The following is a 22688-nucleotide window of genomic DNA, read 5'->3' on the forward strand; positions in this document are numbered from 1 at the left end:
AGCGTATTCATAAATTTCCTTGTCGAAAATCGGGTCCAAAGCGGAGGTAATTTTTTTTTTCCACGAGTCTATTTCGCATTTATCTAAGCCGTTTATTTATACAGCTGAATATTTCGAGTGGCAAATGTAAATGATTCGACAGTCTCCATGTAGCTGCTCAGGCATCGATAAATTCAGTTTGAAAACAGAGTTGGTATATATTAATAACGTTTGAAATCATTTTGAAAAAATTCTCCGTTAAATTTCGTGTTCGATTTTCGTATTATAGGCTAAGTGTGTTCGCAACGTGTGAACATGTGAGTTCGTTCGTTACCGAGATTAGATTTACGACTCTGACGAGCACTGAAATACTCAATCGCAATTTTTTTGTGGATTTTATTTTAAGCGAATACATCTTTTAAATTGCTTCAATAGTGTGAGGCAGTAAAAAAAACAAATGATAAAAAAATCTGGGGATACAGTTTGGTGTTGCAGCTACATATCTGTCATCTCCATCCAAAATTTAATTTCAACTACCGGATAGCTAAAGGTTCAAAGAATTCGTTACGCTAAGTGAGGACTGTGACGCATCGCGCGCGGTGGAGGGGGAAGCGCCGCCATTTTGAGGTCATTTTGCTGCGTTTTCGATATTTCCATTCAGTATAACTTTTGACTCGGAGAAGCTACGGCGTTCGTTAGGGTTTCAATCGTCAGCTCTCGTCAAAATCTATCGATTTCATGTATAGAACATTAGTTCAAAATATTTACAGTGAATATATATGGTGTTAAAAATAAAAAAATTATATAATGTCGGCCTATACGCGTCATAAAGCCAAATCCAAATGCAGAAATCGTTCACCGTTGGAAAGGGCTTCCCAAAAGCAATCGAATGATACCAATAAATCACCATACGACCGAGTGAAGCAGTGCCGGGAACGTAAAAGACGAACGGAAATGGTTGCTATCATAAACAAAACGTGTAAACCCGAAGGACTTCTTAGTGTTCGAACATGATTATAACATATACCAAAAATAGCGTGTTTTAAGTTTTGCATGGAAAACATTACCTGGTTACGTACACGTATTCACGTACAACATCACGGCTGTGTCCGTGACACAGCCGCACCCAGGGACGTGGGAACGTTTTGATGAGGGGGGGGGGGGCGAAAAGATGTATCACACTAACCTCAGTCCCCCGGAAAAATTTGGAATTTTAGATGCAAAATTGTGCTATTTAATGAGTTTCCAAACCAAAATATTAACTATACTATTTCAAGAATTTGATGACGTAGTATGTATTAAATACGTATGGATTATAATGTCGTGGGTAGTGGGTGACAAATAACCTAACCCATTTGATCTACCCCTTAGCTCTTGGAATTTAATGTCGATAGATATTTTTTTGGTTCCTTAACCTGTGAACATTGGTATGGCTTGATACTCTGACAGTAGATGTAGTACAATTTAAATAAAATACCATCTATGAATTTGCAATCATTTTACAGTTTATTGACAATAATAAATTTGATTTTATATTCAATGTGATCACCAATGCAACGTTTGTAACTACTGGTTGAGAAAAATACTACTAGGACCAAACATTTATTCTGAGAAAAGGAGGGGGGCGAAATGCTACTCTCGCCGCCCCCCCCCCCCCCAGCATAACAGCACGGGGGCGACTCGCCCCTGCTGCCACCCCCCCCCCCCCCTGTTCCGACGTCCCTGGCCGCACACCGTGTTTTGCCATATCTTTGAATATATATACTGTATAGAAGTCGCGAGTGGATAGTATTTACTCTACGTTTTTCAAAAGCGTATGATGAGCAACTTGGGAACTTCACCGCTGCAGTGCGCTGCCGTAACGCCCTGTATCGTCTTAGTTGTTATTTACACGTTAGAGCGCAGCACTGTCGCCCGCTGTCATTCCCCGCACCCCCCACCTATCATTCACTGCAGCTCAAGGTCGTTCAACAGGAGGGGGAAGGGGTGTTTGAAGAGTTCGACACTTGTCCGCTAGGGACCACCACGAGTCGATGCCCTAGAGATGGTGGCGATTGCGGCGGTGAATTAACCAACTACCTCAAAACCGTATTAGAAATTTAAACCTGGGCTGGCGACTTCTATACAGTATATATATTCAAAGGCCATATTAAGTTCACGGACCCCGTGTGGTCCCGCTGTCGCAGGAGGTGATGAAGGGAGTGCAGCTGGTGTACGACTTCGCCACCTTCCAGCGCCGGCCCAGCCAGATGCAGGCGGCCGAGGAGGAGATGCAAGGGGCGGTCGACGACGAGCGACGCGAGGCCCACGTGCCTCTGCAGCTGCCGCAGCAGCTGCCGCAGCAGCTGCCGCCGCAGCACACGGTGAAATACTTTCTTCTGGGGGACGCCGCACCACAACGCCGAAATGCCAAACTGACCACAACGCCGACAGCTAGGAAACTGCTGTGTACCCAGTGGCGTAGCCAGGATTTGTGTATGGGGGGTGTTAAGAAGCATGGCGGCCGCCCCCCCCCCCCCCTATTAAAGCGAATGGTCCGGGGGTCCTCCCCCGGGAAAATTTTGATTTTAAGATGTAAAATAGTGCTATTTTAGCAGTTTTCGGTTGTTAAATTTAAATATTGTAATGGTAAAATTTTTATTAATTTTAATATGAAATTTGTTTGAGTGATGAATAATAAATTAATTAAAGATTTGGAGCTAGGGGGAGGGGGGTTAACACCTAAAACCCCCTCCTGGCTACGCCCCTGGGTTAGACTAGGTAAGGTTAGACTAGTTTAGATTAGGTTAGACTAGGTTAGGTTAGGTGAGGTTAGGCTAGGCTAGGATAGGATAGGCTAGGTTAAGGAACGTTAGGTTATTACGCTAGGTTAGGTTAGGTTTGATTGTGGTATTTCGGCGTTAAGGTACATTTAAGAAACACTCACAAATTCATTCAGTTGTTATTTCGGCGTTGTGGTACACAGCAGTTTTCTAGCTGTCGGCGTTGTGGTCAATTTTAACATTCGGCGTTATGGTATTTCGGCGTTGTCGTAACGACCCCTTTCTTATTTTTTTTTTTTGACGTGATAACATCTTTTAAATCGATGAACGCCGGATGCACGCACGGAAAAAAGCATGACTCATTGTCACGTTCCGCCTGAGCCGAGCGTGCAAGGAAACGGCCCACCCATCGTGCGAGAAAAAATCTTCTATAATATCAAAACAGGTTAAGGCTGGCTTTTTAAAAGCAGCAATATTTAAAAAAAAATTGATTTATTTGTCCAACTTCGTCATTTGAAATTAACTATTTATTGACATTGATTTGATTTCAGTGTTTTGCTATAACTAATTGTTCGTGATTATATTTAAACAAATTATTTAAATTAAATTTGCAAGAAACTGTAATATTTGAAAATTAAAATGTATGCAATTTTTCATCAATGTTTTTTTATGACGTTATCGCGTAAAATTATCGTCCGTAAACCGACTTAACAGACAATCTCCCTTTTTTTGTTTTTGTTTTAAATGGCTTTCGAGGCCATTGTCTGGAGTTTCTTAACTCCTGGGTTTTATCCGTTTCTAAGGCTAAGATATGTCACCAACGTTTCGGTCGACGTTGCAATCGCCATCATCAGGAAGCAGTTATCTACATCTCCCTGATGATGGCGACTGCAACGTTGACCTAAACGTTAGTGATATACTCCGCCTTCGAAGAGGCCACAACCCGGAAGTGTTTTTTATTGTAAATTTAAGGAAACCATTTATAGTGAAAGCTTCTCTGAACAAATCGAAATATGCATTTCTAAAGAAATAATGTGTTTGTAAGCTCGGTACAAAATGCTTTCAATTTTTTTTCCTGACCCTAACTTAAACTGATTTATTTTATAGGCAAAGTGCGGATTATGTAGGGATCTACACCGTTGAAATTTTTGGTTCTTAATTAATTAAGGTTACAACTTAACCACAAATCTTCGTAAATTTACGGACACTAAGTCCACTTTCTTTTAGCATGAATCCAAAAGAATATTCTTGGTTTATTAACAAAACACTTAAAAGCTGTCCACCGTAAGAACTCGCTTATTTTGTCAAATTGTGTGTTAACCTTTTCTATATATTGAAACATACAACCCCAGAGGAGAAATACGTTGTAGTTTCTACGAAGATTCAGTTATTTAAAATCATCTCTAGGACCAGGAGATACTGCGATGGTACATACCCACATGCAGATGTAGATCATCAACGTGTTTTCCCACGGGGTTTTCTTTGTTAATCCGGCTCTCTTTGGCTTAATTCCTTACTGTCCCGGGGCCCTCCACGGGCGTGGATACGGAATACGATGTATATGTGAATCGAGAAAGCCGTTAGAGAGTCGGCTATGAAGAGAGGCTGAGGTAACCCATCCCAGCATAGTCACCACCGCGACCCCCCTGCCACACTCAGCTAACCAGACAGTTAACAGTGTACTTATCCCTTTGACCTTATCAGCACTGCTGGCGCCTACCCCAATCCACCTCATCACACTGGGACTCCTCACTCACCCAGTGAACCTGTGGTCCGGTGGACGACTGTCAAGCCTCTGCTAGCTGTTCAGGCTAGTAACCGGAGTTGTTTTTTCCGTTCACCTCGTCATCTCTTCCAACGGCTGGACAACCCTTCTCCGAACTTGCTCCAAGCAATAGGAGCACCACCACCAAGTGAGAGACCTACCCAATCTGATCCTGGGCCTACAGAGGAAATCTCAGCGGGGATCCGTTCACAAGAAGGATCATCCAACACTACTTCTTAAAGTGGTGTGTAGGCTAACCATAAGTGTATTTGCCATACACGCGCTGGAGAACCTTGAAGTTGTCTCGGTTTCTCCCCCGGCCACTCCTAGCCAAAGCTGATTTAAGCCCAGGTGTCCTGGACCCACCAATGGCGCGCTAGACTCCTGTCCATCGGCATTGGGCTCTTCACGGTGAGACCGGCTTATGGGATACACCACCAGGGCCCAGTAGTCGAACCCCTCCCAGAAAGGTTTCAGTCGCATCTGCTGTTGCCCGCAGATTCCGCCCTTCCACCATTTCTGGTTCCCATTCAGACAAGCTGACGATGCCCGGGGCTGGTATACGCCTGGCAGAGTCCTCTTCAGCACCACCTTCGGTGTCACGAGGAGACCGAGGATTGCCATGGGTGCAGAGAGGCTGTGCATTTCCATCGTTGCACCATTCCTGAACTGTTGGATCTGGTCTCGGATAACTAGCGCCGGCAACAGCTCTGACACCTCTGACGGCAGTCAGCTTCTCTCGCGGGAGTCAGGCCCTCTCCCGATGGTACATACACGCATGCTATCCGAGGGTGCACTTCTGTAACATCAGATCCATTGTCCCTCAAAGGGTTGAACCAGGGATTAAGAGCTGTCCTAAGAATGGATATAGCCATATCAGCCAGGCACTGGAAGCATCCTTCCAGATGTCAAGACTACTACTACCACCGGGGCTTTCAATGATTAGGTGTGGGGCCGACCTTTGGTTACCAACCCTCCAGCCGACCGCAACACATTGTACTTGCCCTTACACCCACTACAAGCCGGCTGTGCCCTTCCGGGTCCCCTCCAGCCACCTCAAAACTCGAGTAGGTAATCCGCTACCAGAAAGAGGTACACTCCTTCCAATCGAAATGAGGAAGCGGCTGACCCGTACTACCCAACGACAGGACTACCGGCGCCTTACCCCGATCCAAAACATCACCTGGGACTCCTCAACCACCCAGAAATCCAGTGGTCAGGTGGAGGCCTGTCCAACATTTCCTAATAATCATACTAGTACCAGGGCTGTATCACCGCTCACTGCATCAGCTTTTCTTGGCTCAAGTACATGCACACAGAAGAATAAGAAACCTGGGACCCCTCACGGCAAGCATAAGCCCTCCGGGGTGTCACTGTTACTGTAAAAATTAAATGTTATTGTTAGGTGTCTCGCGACGAGCAGATTCCGATGCTCCAGCACATGCACACAGATTATTCCGACCTTACGACCGGCATTCTCACGTTTACCTCCCAGATATGCGCCCTAATAGGGTAGGGTGGGAATAGCATTCCAGTTCGCCTTTTTATAAACATTCCAGAGCTTATAAGAAAAACAGAACTGTTAGGGTTCGCTCTCTTTTGTTGATCGGGAGGGTATTAGAGCTTCGGCAATGACCAGCGACTGGGGCCACCAACCCAGCATAGTCACCGCCTCAGCCCCATACCTCGCTCAGCTGACCAGACAGTCGGCTGTGTCCTGAGCTCTAAGACTAGCACATGCACACATGATTACATGACACAGGAGTTTTCCCCCCCCCTTTTCTTGTATTACCCGGCGCTCTTAGCCTAATGGCCCTGCCGCCCCGGAGCCCCCACGGGCGTGGATGCAGATCACGCCGCATACACAAGCCGGAAAGGTGTTAGAGGTGCAGCTATGTCCAGGGGCTGAGGCTACCCATCCCAGCATAGACACCACCGTAGCCCCCCTGCCTCACTCAGCTAACCAGACAAGTGGCTGCATCCCTAAAGCACATGCACACAAGAGGAATTGCATTAACATAATCGGGGTGGGGGGAATGTCGTCACGCGGTTTGTCCCGTTGCGCAGCTGGCGCAGCAGCAGCCGCCGACGCCGCACCTATCCGTCGACGGTCTGGACCCGGGGACTCCGGCGCCCAGCAACTTCGAGATCGACGACGAGTTCAACCTGCCCATCTCCGTGGCCATCGTGATCCTGGTCATCTACATCTTCTGCGGCGCCACCATCTACTGGATGTGGGAGACCTGGGGGTTCTTCGAGGCCTTCTACTTCGTCTTCATCTCCATGTCAACCATCGGCTTCGGAGACTTTGTCCCCGAGGTCGGTACCGAGCTTGCAACCCCCCGGAAGTTTCTTTCGACGACAGGCACAGGTGGCAGGTATTCACCGCTAAGGAATCCGAACAAGGTTTTTCTCCTGGTCGTCGACAAGAAAAGCCATTGAAGTAGCTTGGCTTCTGGGTTGCAGCTGTGTCTTTGGCGCCATCATCAGGGAGCAGTTACCTACAGCAATGTCGACCGAAACGTCGGTGAATCATCCGCCACAGACACGGCTACAACCCTGAAGCCCAAGTTACTTCACACAATGGCCGTGAAAGCCTGCGCACATTATTAAGAGAAGCCTTTTGCCTTTGTTCAACCGGGCCTGCTTCCTCACTGGTTCGCTATGATTCCTTTCCCGAAAGTAGTAATGCACCTGAAAGAAACTTGAACAATCACGAAACACACTCGATCGTAGTTAGGGTGTTCAATCACCCATTTAGTCTTGAAATCATTTCGGGAATCGAACACATGAATCAATGTTTTGCTCTTTAAATAATTTCCGAAGGAACCAACCAAATGCTAATTTTGAATTGATATACATATAACATTTTGCAGGACCATCAAAAGTACATAATTCAGAAGGTAACCTGACCATTGATCAAATAGCAGAAACGAACAAATAAAACTCAATGAAAAATTACCAAATAAACTTAATTTAGAAAAAGTCATAACGTCTTCTGTTGTTCTTTTTCCTTGTCGTCTTAGTTCGTTTATGTCGGTTCTCATCATTGCTTATATTATCATATTGGTACTTTTTCTATTTGGTAATTTTTTTACCGTGGAAACTTTTTTATATTTTCACCATTTGTTAGATTTCCGATCGTATTCTTTCATTACAATTTTTTTATAATAATTTTACATCCGAATCAGTTTGTAGGCCGACAGGCATTTTTTCGAAATCTTCGTGATACCATCAAATTTGTTGTTTCAGTAATGACATGTGTAGGCCCCAAACTTCGAGCAAGATCTTACTTTGGCATGCAACCTTATCCAGAAAAGAACTTACGCCATAGTGATTCATGGGATTGATGCAAGATACGAAAACATTAAAGAGAGCCTGTCCAATGAGTCACAGTTCCATGGTTTGATTCCCAAGAGTAAAAACAGGGCTGTGTGTTACCGATCACTGCAGTACTGGACAGTCGTATTTATTTTCTCTCTTTCTCATTTTGAATTTCACCCGAGAGTTGCATGAGTAAATAAACCAGTTTTCGTTCTGGCTAGACCAAAATTATCTCCTTGGTGATGTTTCAGTTTCTGATCCAATCATGTTTATTTTATCCTCGGAGTTTTAGATAAACAAATAAAAAATGTTTAGGTGTCGTGAGATTTAGTTTAACATTTACATAATTGTTATGAAACCGATGCCATAAAGGCCAATTACTTTTAACATTTAATTACCTTTATCAAACCATAAATTTTAATTAATTAAAATACAACGTATAGGTATCTACGCATGACTCTACCTATTACTCTCGTAAATTCAGATTATTTGCATGTTATATGTGATTAAGAACAATCTAAGAAGTTTCTAACATCAGGATATTTGTTCGTTTTTCATGCGTTCTTTTCTTGAACGATAGCTGACCAGTGTAAGTAGTAATGACTTATCAATTATGTTTTCACGATATAATACAATGCTTCAGCACTTGTTTGTAAGCTTGTGCGATGCTGAAAAAATGTTTTGTTATGACACATTTAGTCTTTTTATTCCACGAACATATTTGTCTGGCACGCAACATGAATAATTTTGTTTGTTTTTTTAAGCTTGTACTTTGAGCACGTTAACGAAACATTCATTGTTTATTTGTACGTGTTTTTTGGTGATATATATGAACTCCTTATTACATCCTGTTAAATTTGAGAAGGTAAATGGTATCCATTTTGCGTAAAGTTAATCACCCAAAAAGTAGATACAATATGCAGCATTAATCATCTATAATGTAAAATGAAATCATTTTTATAAAACTTTTCTTACATTTCACTTAATTTAATTTACAAGACTAATTATTAAATTTTTGCTGATGAAGGCATTGGGGAATTTATATCAAGACTCTTCTATTTATTGTGAGTAACTTAAATGCCCATAATGTTCTAAAGGACTTGGTACGATGATATAATTATGAGAAAGTCTTGTACTTGAAATCAAAAGACGAATATACGTGGCTCCTTTATTTTAATGGACACTGCCAAATCTCTTATTATATGCTTGTAAAACTCCTTGTTCAACACAAACTGATAACACCTGCTATGATTTAACTATTTGCGTCAAACTTTTTATGCTTGTGCATCATGTCGTTGTGAAATTTTTTTGAGGACGTCTATGAAATGTATTGATTTTATCTGAAAGGTGTAATTTATTCCCACATACGAAGAATTAATTTTTGTGAATAGGTATAAACTTGCTCGTGATAAGTCTCCGGTATTAAAAACACGATTTCAATCCCATATTTCCAAAGAATTTTTGCTGCTGGGAAATTTAATTTCGTGACTGTAAATCATTTAAGTATATTTTAATGGATTTTTAGCGAAATTATTTCCAAAGCAATAGCGAATTAAACACGATGTTTCATAGCTGACGGTATGGAGCACGCCGTTCATTTATTAAATCTGAATCATCACGCAAACTTAACGCACATTTTATGGCACGCGCCATGAAAAGTTGGTCATAAACAAAATGATAACTATATTTAATTATAGCTATATTCACTTCAGCTTAAAGTACCTAATGAGGGCTGACTTAATTAGAGTGTATAATATTTACAAATCGTAAGTAATTTGAAATATTAGGCCAAATTTTTTTTCTTTCATTAAAACATCGTGTTGTTCTGATACCACTGTTTAGAGTATAACATAAATTGGTGGACCGCTTAGTTATTTTATTCGTGATTTTATCGTTGATGTTTTTCATAGATTAGATTATTTTTGTATTATGAGAGTCCATTAATGTATAATTGTTTTCAAATTTTAAAATAAAATCTAAAAGCACTAAAAATATATAAAAAAAAACTTCTAATTTTCTCCAAGTGGGTATTCAGAAGATATGATTCCAAACCCTTTTTTGATTAACGTTAAAAATCTGAGGTAAATTTGTGCTCAAGGAGTTACTCTTATAGCTACAATTTTATTTATGAAAATGCTTTCATAAAATACACATTCACTTAAATAAATTATGGCAAAACAAAACTACGCCCAAATAATTTTGGATTCTTATTAATACAAATTCGGTCAATATTTTTTTTTTTAGAAAACATTCCATATATACATACAAGTAACAATTTTTAATAATTCTGAAAGTTTAAATACATGAAAAAATAGTTTTGTTCTATCTCCTATTTACCTTGCTAACGATTTACCCCAGCCCCTTAAAAGCAAGTAAACTAACAAAATTCCTTGAGATTTTTTTTATTATATCTAATGACTTAATTTAACACAGAATATTAAACATATGCTATGCTATTCGATTCAATCTGTAGTAGTAAGTAACATTAAATTCAATGTAGAATCTAAAAGGACTATAAACCTACTAAAATAAATCTTGTAAACATAAACTTATGTTTCAGGTTCAAATTTTGGCTCATTAACCAACAATTCATTTAGATGTTAACTTTCTTAACGTATTCAGTATTTAAACGAGTATTTAACTCCCTGACTAACCAACATTTTATTCTATTTCCCAATTTAATCAGTAATCAAACGTAAATTTTCACTGAATAATAATAATTGTATATTATAGTCATTATGAGGTAAATATTTAAAATATATATTTTTCATTCTGAATTGAAGCAAAGCTTTTGTGTCTTAGTAATGTATACTGTTCCACTGAACGTAGTTTAGATACACACCTCGTCTTAACAGCACGTTATTTGCAATGTGGTGCACAAATGATGTACACTGTTCTAAAAAATTAATCGTTAATGGATCGACAAACTTTGTATGCAAATTCATCACGAAAATACGTTGGAATTTTATGTATTGAACTAACGGTGTAAAGTGCTTACCCAATATTATTTACGCTGAATTGGGATTACAGCTTGTTTACAGCAAATAATAAGAACTATTCAAAAGGACACCTTAGCCTCTTGTATAATTTTTAATTAATATAATTTCTATAACCACCAAAAATGTATCACTGTCACGAACTGATTTCATTTAAATAATTGATTATTTTCCGTTAGTTTCCTTTGTTTTCCACACAATTTTGTGACTTTTTTTTTTGTTCTAATTATTTCAAAGAAATTTATTTTACGATAGCGATGAGTTTTGGATTGGTTAAAAAAAAATTCCAACTAAACAATATAAAAACCCTCATAGTTCCATTTTGAATTATTTTCTTTATTATTTGTAACACGAACTTTGTGTACCTCCAGTATAAAAGGCATAAGCAGCCTTTGGAAGCACTTTAGGCCATAAATAGTATGTATGTTTTGAAATTTTTTTTTTTTTTCGTGATGAACGTGTAACCGAGTTTGGATCGTAAAATCTTAATTATTCTGTGTAAAATGTTTCTATACATCCATTAAATATCACTTTTTTTAATGTTTCACTATTTTGTGTGTTTGGAAGAAATTTGTTTTTCTGACAATAAAAACTTAATATTTTACATATTGACCACTACCAGCAAAGTTTTTTTTTTCAAATAAAATCTATTTTTATAATTCTAGCTCTTTCATTTATAGCCATATTTTCATAATTCCTTGCATAGGCTGAGTTCTGTATTATTTGGGGCAGTTTGCACAGCTTGAACGCTTTTAAAAAAAATCCTTCAATGACTTGTAAGTAGATAGTATTATTTTGATAGGCTGCTAAGCGCTATATAAATTAAAACATTTTTGAAGTATTTATTGCTGTTTATAATTGAGCATGATAAATAGCTTTAAAAATAATTTTATTTGTAAATGATAGTATTAATAGTTCATAGTGCAATTTTGAGATTAATTTAACCAATAGTTTTTAATAGCCTTGGTAATTGAAAATTTGTTTGTTACTGAAGATAATTTTTGTTATTTAGCTCTAATTTAAAAACTAAACGATTTGTCAATATAAATTTAGATTTTTCCATTCAAATTTAGTACCTCTAAACCATTTCACTGGATTAAAAAAAATAATAAAAAAAACATTGTTGTAAGTTTTAATAGGAAGAATTTTTTCAATACTTGTTGCCAAGATATTTTATCGTAGTGCCATAATAAAAATTTAACATGTTACTGTGGGGTGAGAGAAGTCTGTGTTTATTAAAATTATGGAGAATGCAAAATTTAATTTTTTTTCCTACAACACACATTATTGTAATGTATGTTTAACTTCACATGGTTTTATCTATAAACTTCAGAAAATGACTACCAGTATTCATCGAATTTATTTGTAAAATTCCAAAACTTATTTATAGTATCAAATAAAATTACTTGATGATTTTGTACATTCTTCTACGAGGAAATATTTACTCTTTTTTTAATTACAGTCATTATCAGACTGCGTTATGATTTATTTGTGTCATGTTACCCTGGAATAATTAACTTATATAGTTTATTCTTCTAGGCTAGGGCCAGAAGTTAAGTCTAAAATATTGCAGGAAAGCATTAAGTGTGAAATAGAGGTTTAGGGAACAAACTTAACTACTAGTGAATAACACAGGGAAATATTTGGGAGGAATATACGAAAACCTCTGCATCACTGCAGAGTAGGCCTACCCTAGATTTCGTGTATTCTCTCAATACGAATAATTAATTAGTTATCTATTCTCATTGTATTTTACATTTCCTCAGCCAATAAGACATAAAGCAACCTGTCTCCACAATTACAATAAACATGCATAATAAATACAAAGCATTTTTTTTTATATTTAGAAATATATGTGTTGAATATACAAAAAATAGATTTATTTAACCGTAACTTTCAGTGCGTATTTTCTCTCTATATTCTTTATTTTGTGAGGGAATCATATACTAGCAACACACTTCACAGAGAAGGTAGTAAATTAATACATTTATGGATGTGATATTTATTTTTATTTCATTCAAAAGTTATAATATTATTTTTAATGGTATGTCAAACATTATTGTGAAAAATTTGTAGCCTTTAAATAAAATACACTTAATTAACAATGAGGTCAATCCAAGTTGGAAAAAACTCGCCCTAAGAATTGTTATTAATAATGTAAAATTATTAACATTTCAGCCAAGTTTTAATGATTTTATATTATGACCAATTTCGTTGTAAAATATTTAAGCTATCATTTTTAAATTTTGGTTTAAATTAATGTTAGATATATGCCGATTGTGTTTAAAATAAGTATGTACAATTGCTTAAATTATCGCATGTAACCCATTTAATGCATCAGTACAAATAATGTTATTGGAACTAATAAAGTTACAATTATTAGCAGGAAAAAAAATATTTGATTAAGTTTTGGTATTAATTTGTTTCTGGAGCTAAAATAATTTCAAATTTCACATTTTAGTTTTTTTTACTAAATATTAAATAGAAATTAGATTTTATTACATAAATTTAAATGATCCTGGTGTATTGTATTGCATTTCATGTTTTACTTTGCATTTCGGTGTTATGCAGAGCAGTCATTTACATTTCAATTTTATCAATATGCACCATGTAATGTTACCTATGCTTAAATTATTTTACGGAAATATGTAGTGTGCCCCAAAATTCACGTAAGATTTGAAAGCACCCAAATATAATTAAATAAGAACAAGAATGTAACCTGTTTAATTTTTCACTTTTGTGGTGGGATTGGCAGAGCACAAACGCACAGGTGCATAACCCTCTACTGTATACTTTCTAAATCAATAAAAAAAATTTAAAATTTTTAATGAAAAACTCTGTTTTTTTTTTTTTTACCGAAATTACTTCTTGCATTAATTTTGGGACGTGCTGTATAACTTAATGCTCCTGATAATGTGTCTGAATGCATGTAGCAGTGTAACGCATATGTATATTTTTAATGCCTGTTTTTAGCATCCCATGTACATGATGGCATCCATCGTTTACTTGGTGTTCGGACTGGCGCTTACGTCCATGTGCATCAACGTTGTGCAGGTCAGTTCCTACGACATGCCTCTCCCTCCCTACCCCTCCTCCCCCCCCCCCCTCCTTCGCGAGGTTTTTTATGACTCATTCGTTTAGAGGTGTAAAAGTACGAAAAAAAATTTGTTGTTTGTAAAGTCGGTTTACGGACGATAGTTTACGTGACAACGTCATAACAAAACATTGATGAAATAATTGCATACTTTTATTAATAAAATTGAATTATTTTTATTTTCATAATAAAAGAATAAATACTTGAAATTATACTAGTAATCATATTTTTAAAATGCAAGATTAATTAAACTTTATTGCCGAAATTGTTGTTGTAATAATCAATGAAAACCACATTAACTTTTCACTTCACTTTATAAACAGTCGAGTGAAAGAGAGATAGATGCGGCGCAAGCGTACAATGAGCGTAATGGGACACAGCGTAACGGAACAATGTGCGTAACGGGACACTTTTTCGTGCGTGCAGCCGTCGTTCATCGATTTATTAGACGTTGTCACGTCAAAAAGCGTACCTGTATGTATTCGTTACTATAACAATTAATACTCGTTACTATCGTATCGTTACGTTACTCGTTACTTCTGATACCTCATAACATGCTATGTTAAGTTGTAGCAACGAATCGAGTCGTATTGTCGTACGCGTACAGTATGACGTCGCGGCGTCGCAACATTCGTAATTTGTAGAAAACATACTTATACATTACATACTAAACTGCGTAAGGTGCTTTTTTTTTCACTTTTCCGTATTTTGAACCAGACTTTTGTTTAAGTCATTCTAAATTTAATTTGATTTAATAGGTGAAGTGTAGAACTGCAAGTGAAAACTGTTCCATACTACGAAAAAAAATGCGAGTAACGAAATGCATTCGTGTGTAACGTTTCGTTACTCGGTACTGGATGGCGCACGCGTTACTCTTAGTTCCGAATACGTGCGGTTTGCTACAGCTTTACATTCGTTGCAGTGGGTGTCCACGCATGCATTCATTAATTACTGCGTGGACAGGTCTGTCCCTAGGGTAGAACAGTCGGCTCCTGTGAGCGTCAGGCCTGTTCCATCCATACCGACCCTGCCTCTGGCGGGAAACCTACGTGACAGATTTCACTACAGCGGACGAACATTAGTCCACTGTGAAGATATTTAAGAAACTTGTCCCATTAAGCAACTCTGCCGACCCTGTCCATTTAGTTTTTTTGACGTGACAACATCTAATAAATCGATGAACGCCGGCTGCACGCACGAAAAATTGTCTCGTTACGCACATTGTTCCGTTACGCTGTGTCCCGTTACGCTCATTGTACGCTTACACCGCATCTAAATGCCAGTTTTTTAAAATTAATTACAAGTCATCTACACGTGAACTGTTTCGTCGACTGTTCATAAAGTGAAGTGAAAAGTTAATGTGGTTTTCATTGCTTATTACAACAACAATTTCGGCAATAAAGGTTAATTATTCTTGTATTGTAAAAATCTGATTCCTAGTATAATTTCAAGTATTTATTTTTTTATTATTAAAATAAAAATGATTCAATTTTATTCATAAAAGTATGCAATCATTTCATCAATGTTTTGTTATGACGTTGTCACGTTAAACTATCGTCCGTAAACCGACTTTACAGACAACCAATTTTTTCCCCTTGTTTTTTTAATATTTTTGTAATGAAAAATTGGTTTTTTAAAGGTAAAAAAAGAATAATCCAAAGTTTATAACTATGTGTTTTTAGTTTCTGTTCAAATAACTTTCGACTTTATTCTAAGAAACCTTCAAAGATTTTACTGACCCGCGTAGTGACTCGAATTCATCTGCATTTGAACGTTAGCGTCCATTAAGTCAGCCCGGGTATGATTCGTCAGGAAAAATATAGATATTTATTAGGATGCATCAGCAAAAAAAACACCTCGTTGAAATTTCAGTTTCAGGTTCTCTTTAAAAAAAAACTTGAGAATTTTTTTTTTCCGGTAAGGATTCTCCCTACCACCACCGGACCAAATTTTCTCTGAGAGATGTTTCATAGCATCGGGCTCTCCGATGTGTCCCTTCTCGAAAAAAAATAAGGGCCAGTGATCCCGCGAATTCTAGGAACATTGACTTTATGGCTACTTTTCCATATGTTAGCCCTTTTTCTGGGAAATTGTTGCAGGGGACTGTTGCAAATACATAAAAACCACATAATACATAAATGTAATAATTTATTGTTACATGAATATTTGGTGAAGACGCTTGTAGTTCAGCTGATGGTCTGTGCGATGTGTGTGAGCCACCCAAAACCTCTGTTTGATATTTTCGGAAACAGTTTCATGTGTTTGTACGTGTAAAGAAAGTTGCTGTGTTTAAATGAGTAATATTACCTTATTTATTAGTTTGTGAAAGGTTTCATTTTTTTTTCTTTTACTAAATCTGTGTTTATTTAATGTTTTTTTTATAAACTAAACATTGAATTTTTTTATGTCAGTTCCACCATGAAAATAATGGTATTATGTGTGTAAACAGCTGGTCATCTCCTGGCAGTTCCAAACACGGTTGGGTGGTTTGAACTGTGATATTAATTTTTTGAAGTAACTTGGCTTCCGGGTTGTAGCCGTGTCCTTGGCGAATAATTCACCAACGTTTCGGTCGACATTGCAGTCACCATCATCTGGGAGAAGAGTTACCTACTGTAGGTGTAACAGTGGGTAACTCTGCTCCCTGATGATGGCGACTACAATGTAGAACGAAACGTTTGATGAATTATTCGCCGAGGACGCGACTACAACCCAAGAAGCCAAGCTACTTCAGACAATGGCCCGTGAAAGCCTGGGAACGATAATAAATTGTTCTTTGTCTCTCTCCTCGCAGGAGAAGCTGTCTGACAGCTTCCGGCAGGCGAGCGCCAAGATAGGGCGCACCATCGGCCTGCAGGTGGCTGACGAGGACGGCAACGTGACGCCCATTCACGTGGAGCTGCCCGCCGAGGGTCTGGCCAGGTCTGAGAGCCTCAACCTGCGCGAGAACAAGGTCCCGTCGCTGCTGGCGCCTCCGCCCAAGTCGATGTCCACCTGAGGCTGCCCTGTCTCCGTCTCTCTCCATATCTATCATCTAACGTCCGTCTGCCCGGGATCAGCCGACGGATCTGCGACGAAACACGTTCCACGCCGTCCGAAAACACCTGAATCTGACGAGGCTTTCGCCACCTCTCTTGGAGTGGAAGACCTTCTGACATCACCACTTGGTCCACTTCGATGGATGGATCTGCGACGAAACACGTTCACGCCGTCCGCAAACTCCTGAATCGGACGAGGCTTTCACCACCTCTCTTGGAGTGAAGACCTTCTGACATCACTACTTGGTCCACTTCGATGGATGGATCTGCGATGAAACACGTTCCACACTGTCCGCAAACTCCTAAATCTGACGAGGCTTTCACTACCTCTCTTGGAGTGAAAGACCTTCTGACATCACTACTTGGTCCGCTTCGATGGATGGATCTGTGACGAAACACGTTCCACACCGTCCGCAAACTCCTGAATCAGACGAGGCTTTCACTACCTCTCTTGGAGTGGAAGACCTTCTGACATCACTACTTGGTCCGCTTCGATGGATGGATCTGTGACGAAACACGTTCCACACCGTCCGCAAACTCCTGAATCAGACGAGGCTTTCACTACCTCTCTTGGAATGGAAGACCTTCTGACATCACTACTTGGTCCGCTTCGATGGATGGATCTGTGACGAAACACGTTCCACACCGTCCGCAAACTCCTGAATCGGACGAGACTTTCACCATCCCCTCTTGGAGTGAAGACCTTCTGACATCACCACTTGGTCCGCTTCGATGGTGAAGTCGTTATGCTGACCTGATAGCGAAGACATTCGTTCGTTTGTGTCTCTGGAACTAACTACTTTCAGCAACTCATCCCAGATGGGCATCTCCTCTTGATGCGGAGATACATTAATGCATCCTCGAACCACCTCCATGACAATCGTCTTTGATGGATTTTGAGGAAGTTAGACCATGCCACTTCACCGTCAGCGTCCTACACTTTTTGGTCAACGCGAACAATGAAAATACTTCGTTTATGGAACTTTCCTCTTGGTACATGGAGGACATCCTGGGACCACCTCCGGGGTGATCCGTCAAGCTTTTATCAGCGATGGATTATGTGGACTTTCGTACATGTTCGTTTTGCCATCCGCGTCTCAAAATTTCGATCCGTGCGGACGGCACCATCTATCCGTCTCAGGATGAGACTTTTCTTCTTGGACAGTCGGATATTCTCAAACTCTTCCATACCGACTCGTTGATAAATGTGTCATGACAAAGATCTATGACGATATTTCGACCATGCCGCTTCATTGTCCATGCACTTAGCCAAGGATTCTTAGGCACTGGTTACTTAGGACCAACTGGTTCTTTACTTAAGGTTTTGGCAAATCTCAGACATATTATTGGTATTTATTTCAGGAAATACGCGAGGGGGCATGAAAAATTTAATCTGACAAATATACATAAACTTAAAAACTTATTAACTGATAATTTTAAACAATTTCATGTTTATTTGAAGATTAAATAATGTAACTATTATGTAAAAATAGTCCATTAGAAAGTTTATTATTTAGACTAAAAGCTGATAATTTAAAAAAAATATTTAAATTTTTTTGACACTCAAAATATTAAAAAGACTGCATAATCCAGCGGACTATTCTTTAAGAACCACTACCCTAAATTTGAATCATTGCGAACAGCTATTACTGCCACTACTAATACTGCTACTTCTATAATGTCTACTACTTCTACTACATCTACTCATACTTTTTCTCCTTATCCTCCTTCTCCTCATCCTCCTCCTTCTCATTATCCTCCTACTTCTCATCATCCTCCTACTTCTCATCATCCTCCTACTTCTCATCATCCTCCTACTTTTCCTCATCCTCCTCATCATCCTCCTCCTTCTAATCATCCTCCTCATCCTCCTCCTCCTTCTAATCATCCTCCTCATTCTCCTCATTTTCCTCATCCTCCTTCTCATCCTCCTACTTCTCATCATCCTCCTACTTTTCATCATCCTCCTCATCATCCTCCTTCTAATCATCCTCCTCATCCTCCTCCTCCTTCTAATCATCCTCCTCATTCTCCTCATTTTCCTCATCCTCCTTCTCATCATCCTCCTTCTCATCATCCTACTTCTCATCATCCTCCTACTTCTCATCATCCTACTCATTCTCATCATCCTCCTCCTCCTCCTTATCCTCCTCCTCATCCTCCTCCTCATCCTCATCCTCCTCATCCTCCTCCTCATCCTCCTCCTCATCCTCCTCCTCATCCTCCTCCTCATCCTCCTCCTCCTCCTCATCCTCATCCTCATCCTCCTCCTCCTCCTCCTCCTCCTCCTCATCCTCATCCTCATCCTCATCCTCCTCCTCATCCTCCTCCTCATCCTTCTCATCTCCCTTGTTGTCTTCACTCTCTTTCTCATGTTCTTCTTCTTGCTCTTCCTTGAAGAGGCTTTCCTGTCAATACAAGGATGGCTGTATGATACTATAAGTCGTATATTTATCGCCATTTTTCCAGCAATGAATCGCAAGGTATTCGCCCACACTATTTTGTCATTTCATAAGGTGGAGTCTCACACAGAATGTTTTTTTTTTCTCGGAGTTACAAATAGTAAAGGGCAGTTTCTGTAAATTTAACACTATACCTCTCTTATCTTTTCTTTTGTGTCACATATATTTTCAATAGATATTAACTATATGTGATTAATTGCTGTAAAATATCGCTTAAGTAATAATAATTACAAAAACATTGCACAACTATTTACGCACATTATATAACACTTGGTAAATATCTGTTTAAAATATTTGTTATAGAAAGGCAAATGCAAAAGAGGCAGTCTTTTAAATTTATAGAAATGGCCATTAAATAAAAGTTATTAAGAGAAAACAAAAAAAAAGAAAAATTGGCATCAACAATAACACATCTATGAGACAATCTAAATTCTCCTTTGATCAAGGATGGCCATTTCCTCCTACCTTTTCATCACACATTCGTCAACCAACTGTGGGTGACGGCTTTGGAAAGTACAGTTTTCCTCGCCACTGTTTACAGTGTCACGTCAGTGATTTAGAAAATTGTATTCCTAGGTTTCTCTCCGCAAAACATTTCTCTGGGTTGATGACGGATTAACATTCTCAGACGTAAGGCTTAATTCAGGGAAATTCTTCAACCAACTGTTGGAGTAAAAGTCAGCGAGGACCGTTGTACACATAACTTTCGGAGCTGCACTATCATGAGTCTGTGTAAACCACACTAAACTGTAGTAATACTAATCACAATAAAAAAAGATCGTAGCACTGGATTTTACTGTCATTCAGTGTCCATGATACTACAGGCAAAATTGTCATCACTCTTTATAGTGGTATGCACTGTCATTTACTTCAACAGCGGAATACACTGTAATTTAATGTATGTTGCAGTACAAAAATGGTTTTATGTCACTTGCTCTTTGGTGTGGCAGAATTCGTTGTTATTTACACTCTGCTCAAATTTGATAAATACATTTAAAAAATAGTACAAGGAGAAGTTGTGGCACTTTTCAAAATTTTAATTAATGTAAAGGGTTTTATTGTGGGATCCAACCAAAAACCTAAAAAAAAAAAAAAAAAAATGCAGATGTTTAACTTTTATCCACAAACTTCACGATATGATGTCAGAAAACCATTGCTTTAACGAATATTGTATGTTGAGTTTATTATGTTGCACAAATGTTGTGTACTAATGATCTTGAAAAGTGTAACTTAAAAGTTTATTCCATAGAAAAATAAATTTGATTACAGATAACTTTGTTATGAAGTGTTCATATTAGAGATACAAAATGTTTAGTTACATTTAAAAACTATTAATTTTTAAATTGTGGAATTGTTATACCAGGCAGTTTAAATTTCATGATAAAAAGTGTTTATGTGATAAGGAAAAGTCCAGCTGTCATGTATCAAACCTATTTGCCATCTTCCTAAGATACATAGAATATTTGTTCTTACAATGAATATTTTCTTGTTCCTCGAAGCGAGTTTGCATCCCACGAGGGTCATAAGTTTGATGATAATTATGAGCCTATAAGCATAGAATATAACTAGTTAAACATGTGGTTTAATGCCCACTACGTTCACCAAATGTATTTTTGGTGTCGAAAGTCAGTTTATATTGGATGGGACCTATTAAGATGTGTAACAAAATGAAATTGTTTTATATTGTTAACCCAAATGTTAGATATTTATAACTGTTTACAAATTTTTATGTATTTGAAATGAAGCATTTTCGCTCAGGTTATGAAACTGATGCACTCTTACATTATGATACCTTCGAAACTATAAAATAATAAAGTCCTGTGAAGTATTCTCGAAGAGGTGACGAAACACAAAAGGTGCTAAGCTTGCAAAGAAAAGTAAAATTTTAAATATTCTCATTATGATGGGTATTGAAACCATTTATAGAGTGGTGTACTTTTTATGTAGGCTAACACGTGATTTACAATATTCATCTATGTACATCACACTATTTATTTTTAAATACTTGGTTCTTCTTTATCGGAGTGTACAGACAGACAATATTGCTCAAAAGGTGTGATCTCGACAGTAGTATTAGCATAGTTTCTGCTTCAGAGTTTATTATTTTTAACTATGCACAAAATATTAACGGGCCTACTGCTAATCAAAACGCCGTGTCTTGTACTACATAGATGAATTTTTTTTCTGTGAGAATGTAAAATTTTAGTTTTAAAAAAAATATGAGGGTTTTTGTATTTTGCATCTCTAAATATTTAGATTGTGTTATTTAAAGAGACGATTGTTTGTGTGTAATTGTCACTATTTATGATACGTACGTGAGTTGAACCAGGGTATTTGCTTTCTGCATGTTTATGTCAAATTATCTGTGATACTTGAGCCATTCTAATATCAGTCAATCACTGTATTTCACTGGTGACTTGTGCTTTTCAAACTATACATCAGCAATTATTGTGAAGCGATCAATAAACAATTTTTTTTAAACTTATCAAACTGTACAGAAAACAACTTGTAAATTACTTTGTTAAATCAGAATTCATTTAACCAGTTCAGGTGTGGGGATTGTACTTAATTACTTTACTTTCTCTCATAAGTAGGAATAAAAATTTTAGTCTGAATGTCCATCTCGAAAAATAGTGTGTCAACAAGATGTTTTGCTTATGAAAATATTTTACAAAATGTTACAAAATTGTAACAAATAAATAACTTAATTTTTAACTTTGATTGTAGTTTATCTAAACGTATTTTTCAGTCGTTCTGTTTTCAGTACTTTACTCTGTGTGAAGCTTCTATATTGTAAATGTTTTGTTACGCAAAATAATATCACTGCGCTATTGCTTGAGCTTTTGATGAAGTACACAATGAAAAATGATAAACAATTTTTAAAACCTTGTTGACATGTCTCCCTCTCACTCTCTGACTTGTATAAAACGTTTATTTTATATAATGATACGCTTTTTTGTAAACATATGCCACTGTTCACAAACATATTTTCAAAAGGCTGAAATAGGTGCTGTATTGCTTTCAGTAATCGTGCAGGGAGCTTTGACTTTATTTGTGTGAATAAATTAAGAATATTATATTTTTGTTTATTTATTTGACATCATTGGTTTTTTAGTTTATCCACATTTCTGAATGTTTTAACCATGATCTTTATAAAGAAAATATTTCAATTGGTTCGACTATATTCCATTTAGAATAACTTGTTTTGAGTTAGTTGCGCATATCTTTCGTAAACTCAACCAGACAACCTAGTCAAATCTAGTCAACC

The 22688-nt window shown here is 37.9% G+C and overlaps 1 protein-coding gene across 1 annotated transcript in view; it reads left to right on the forward strand.

Moving 5' to 3' along the window:
- The window catches only part of LOC134540831 (uncharacterized), a 61983-nt gene extending 39486 nt beyond the window's left edge, over positions 1-22497 (forward strand). The window contains exons 3-6 of the mRNA XM_063383798.1: positions 2166-2342; positions 6574-6825; positions 13800-13880; positions 16715-22497. Of these exons, the coding sequence (XP_063239868.1) occupies positions 2166-2342; positions 6574-6825; positions 13800-13880; positions 16715-16918 (714 nt within the window). The 3' untranslated portion in view covers positions 16919-22497. The remainder of the gene's footprint in view (positions 1-2165; positions 2343-6573; positions 6826-13799; positions 13881-16714) is intronic.
- Positions 22498-22688: the final 191 nt, after the last annotated feature.

Source organism: Bacillus rossius, chromosome 17 (assembly GCF_032445375.1).
Source record: "Bacillus rossius redtenbacheri isolate Brsri chromosome 17, Brsri_v3, whole genome shotgun sequence".
Taxonomy (NCBI): Eukaryota; Metazoa; Arthropoda; class Insecta; order Phasmatodea; family Bacillidae; genus Bacillus; species Bacillus rossius.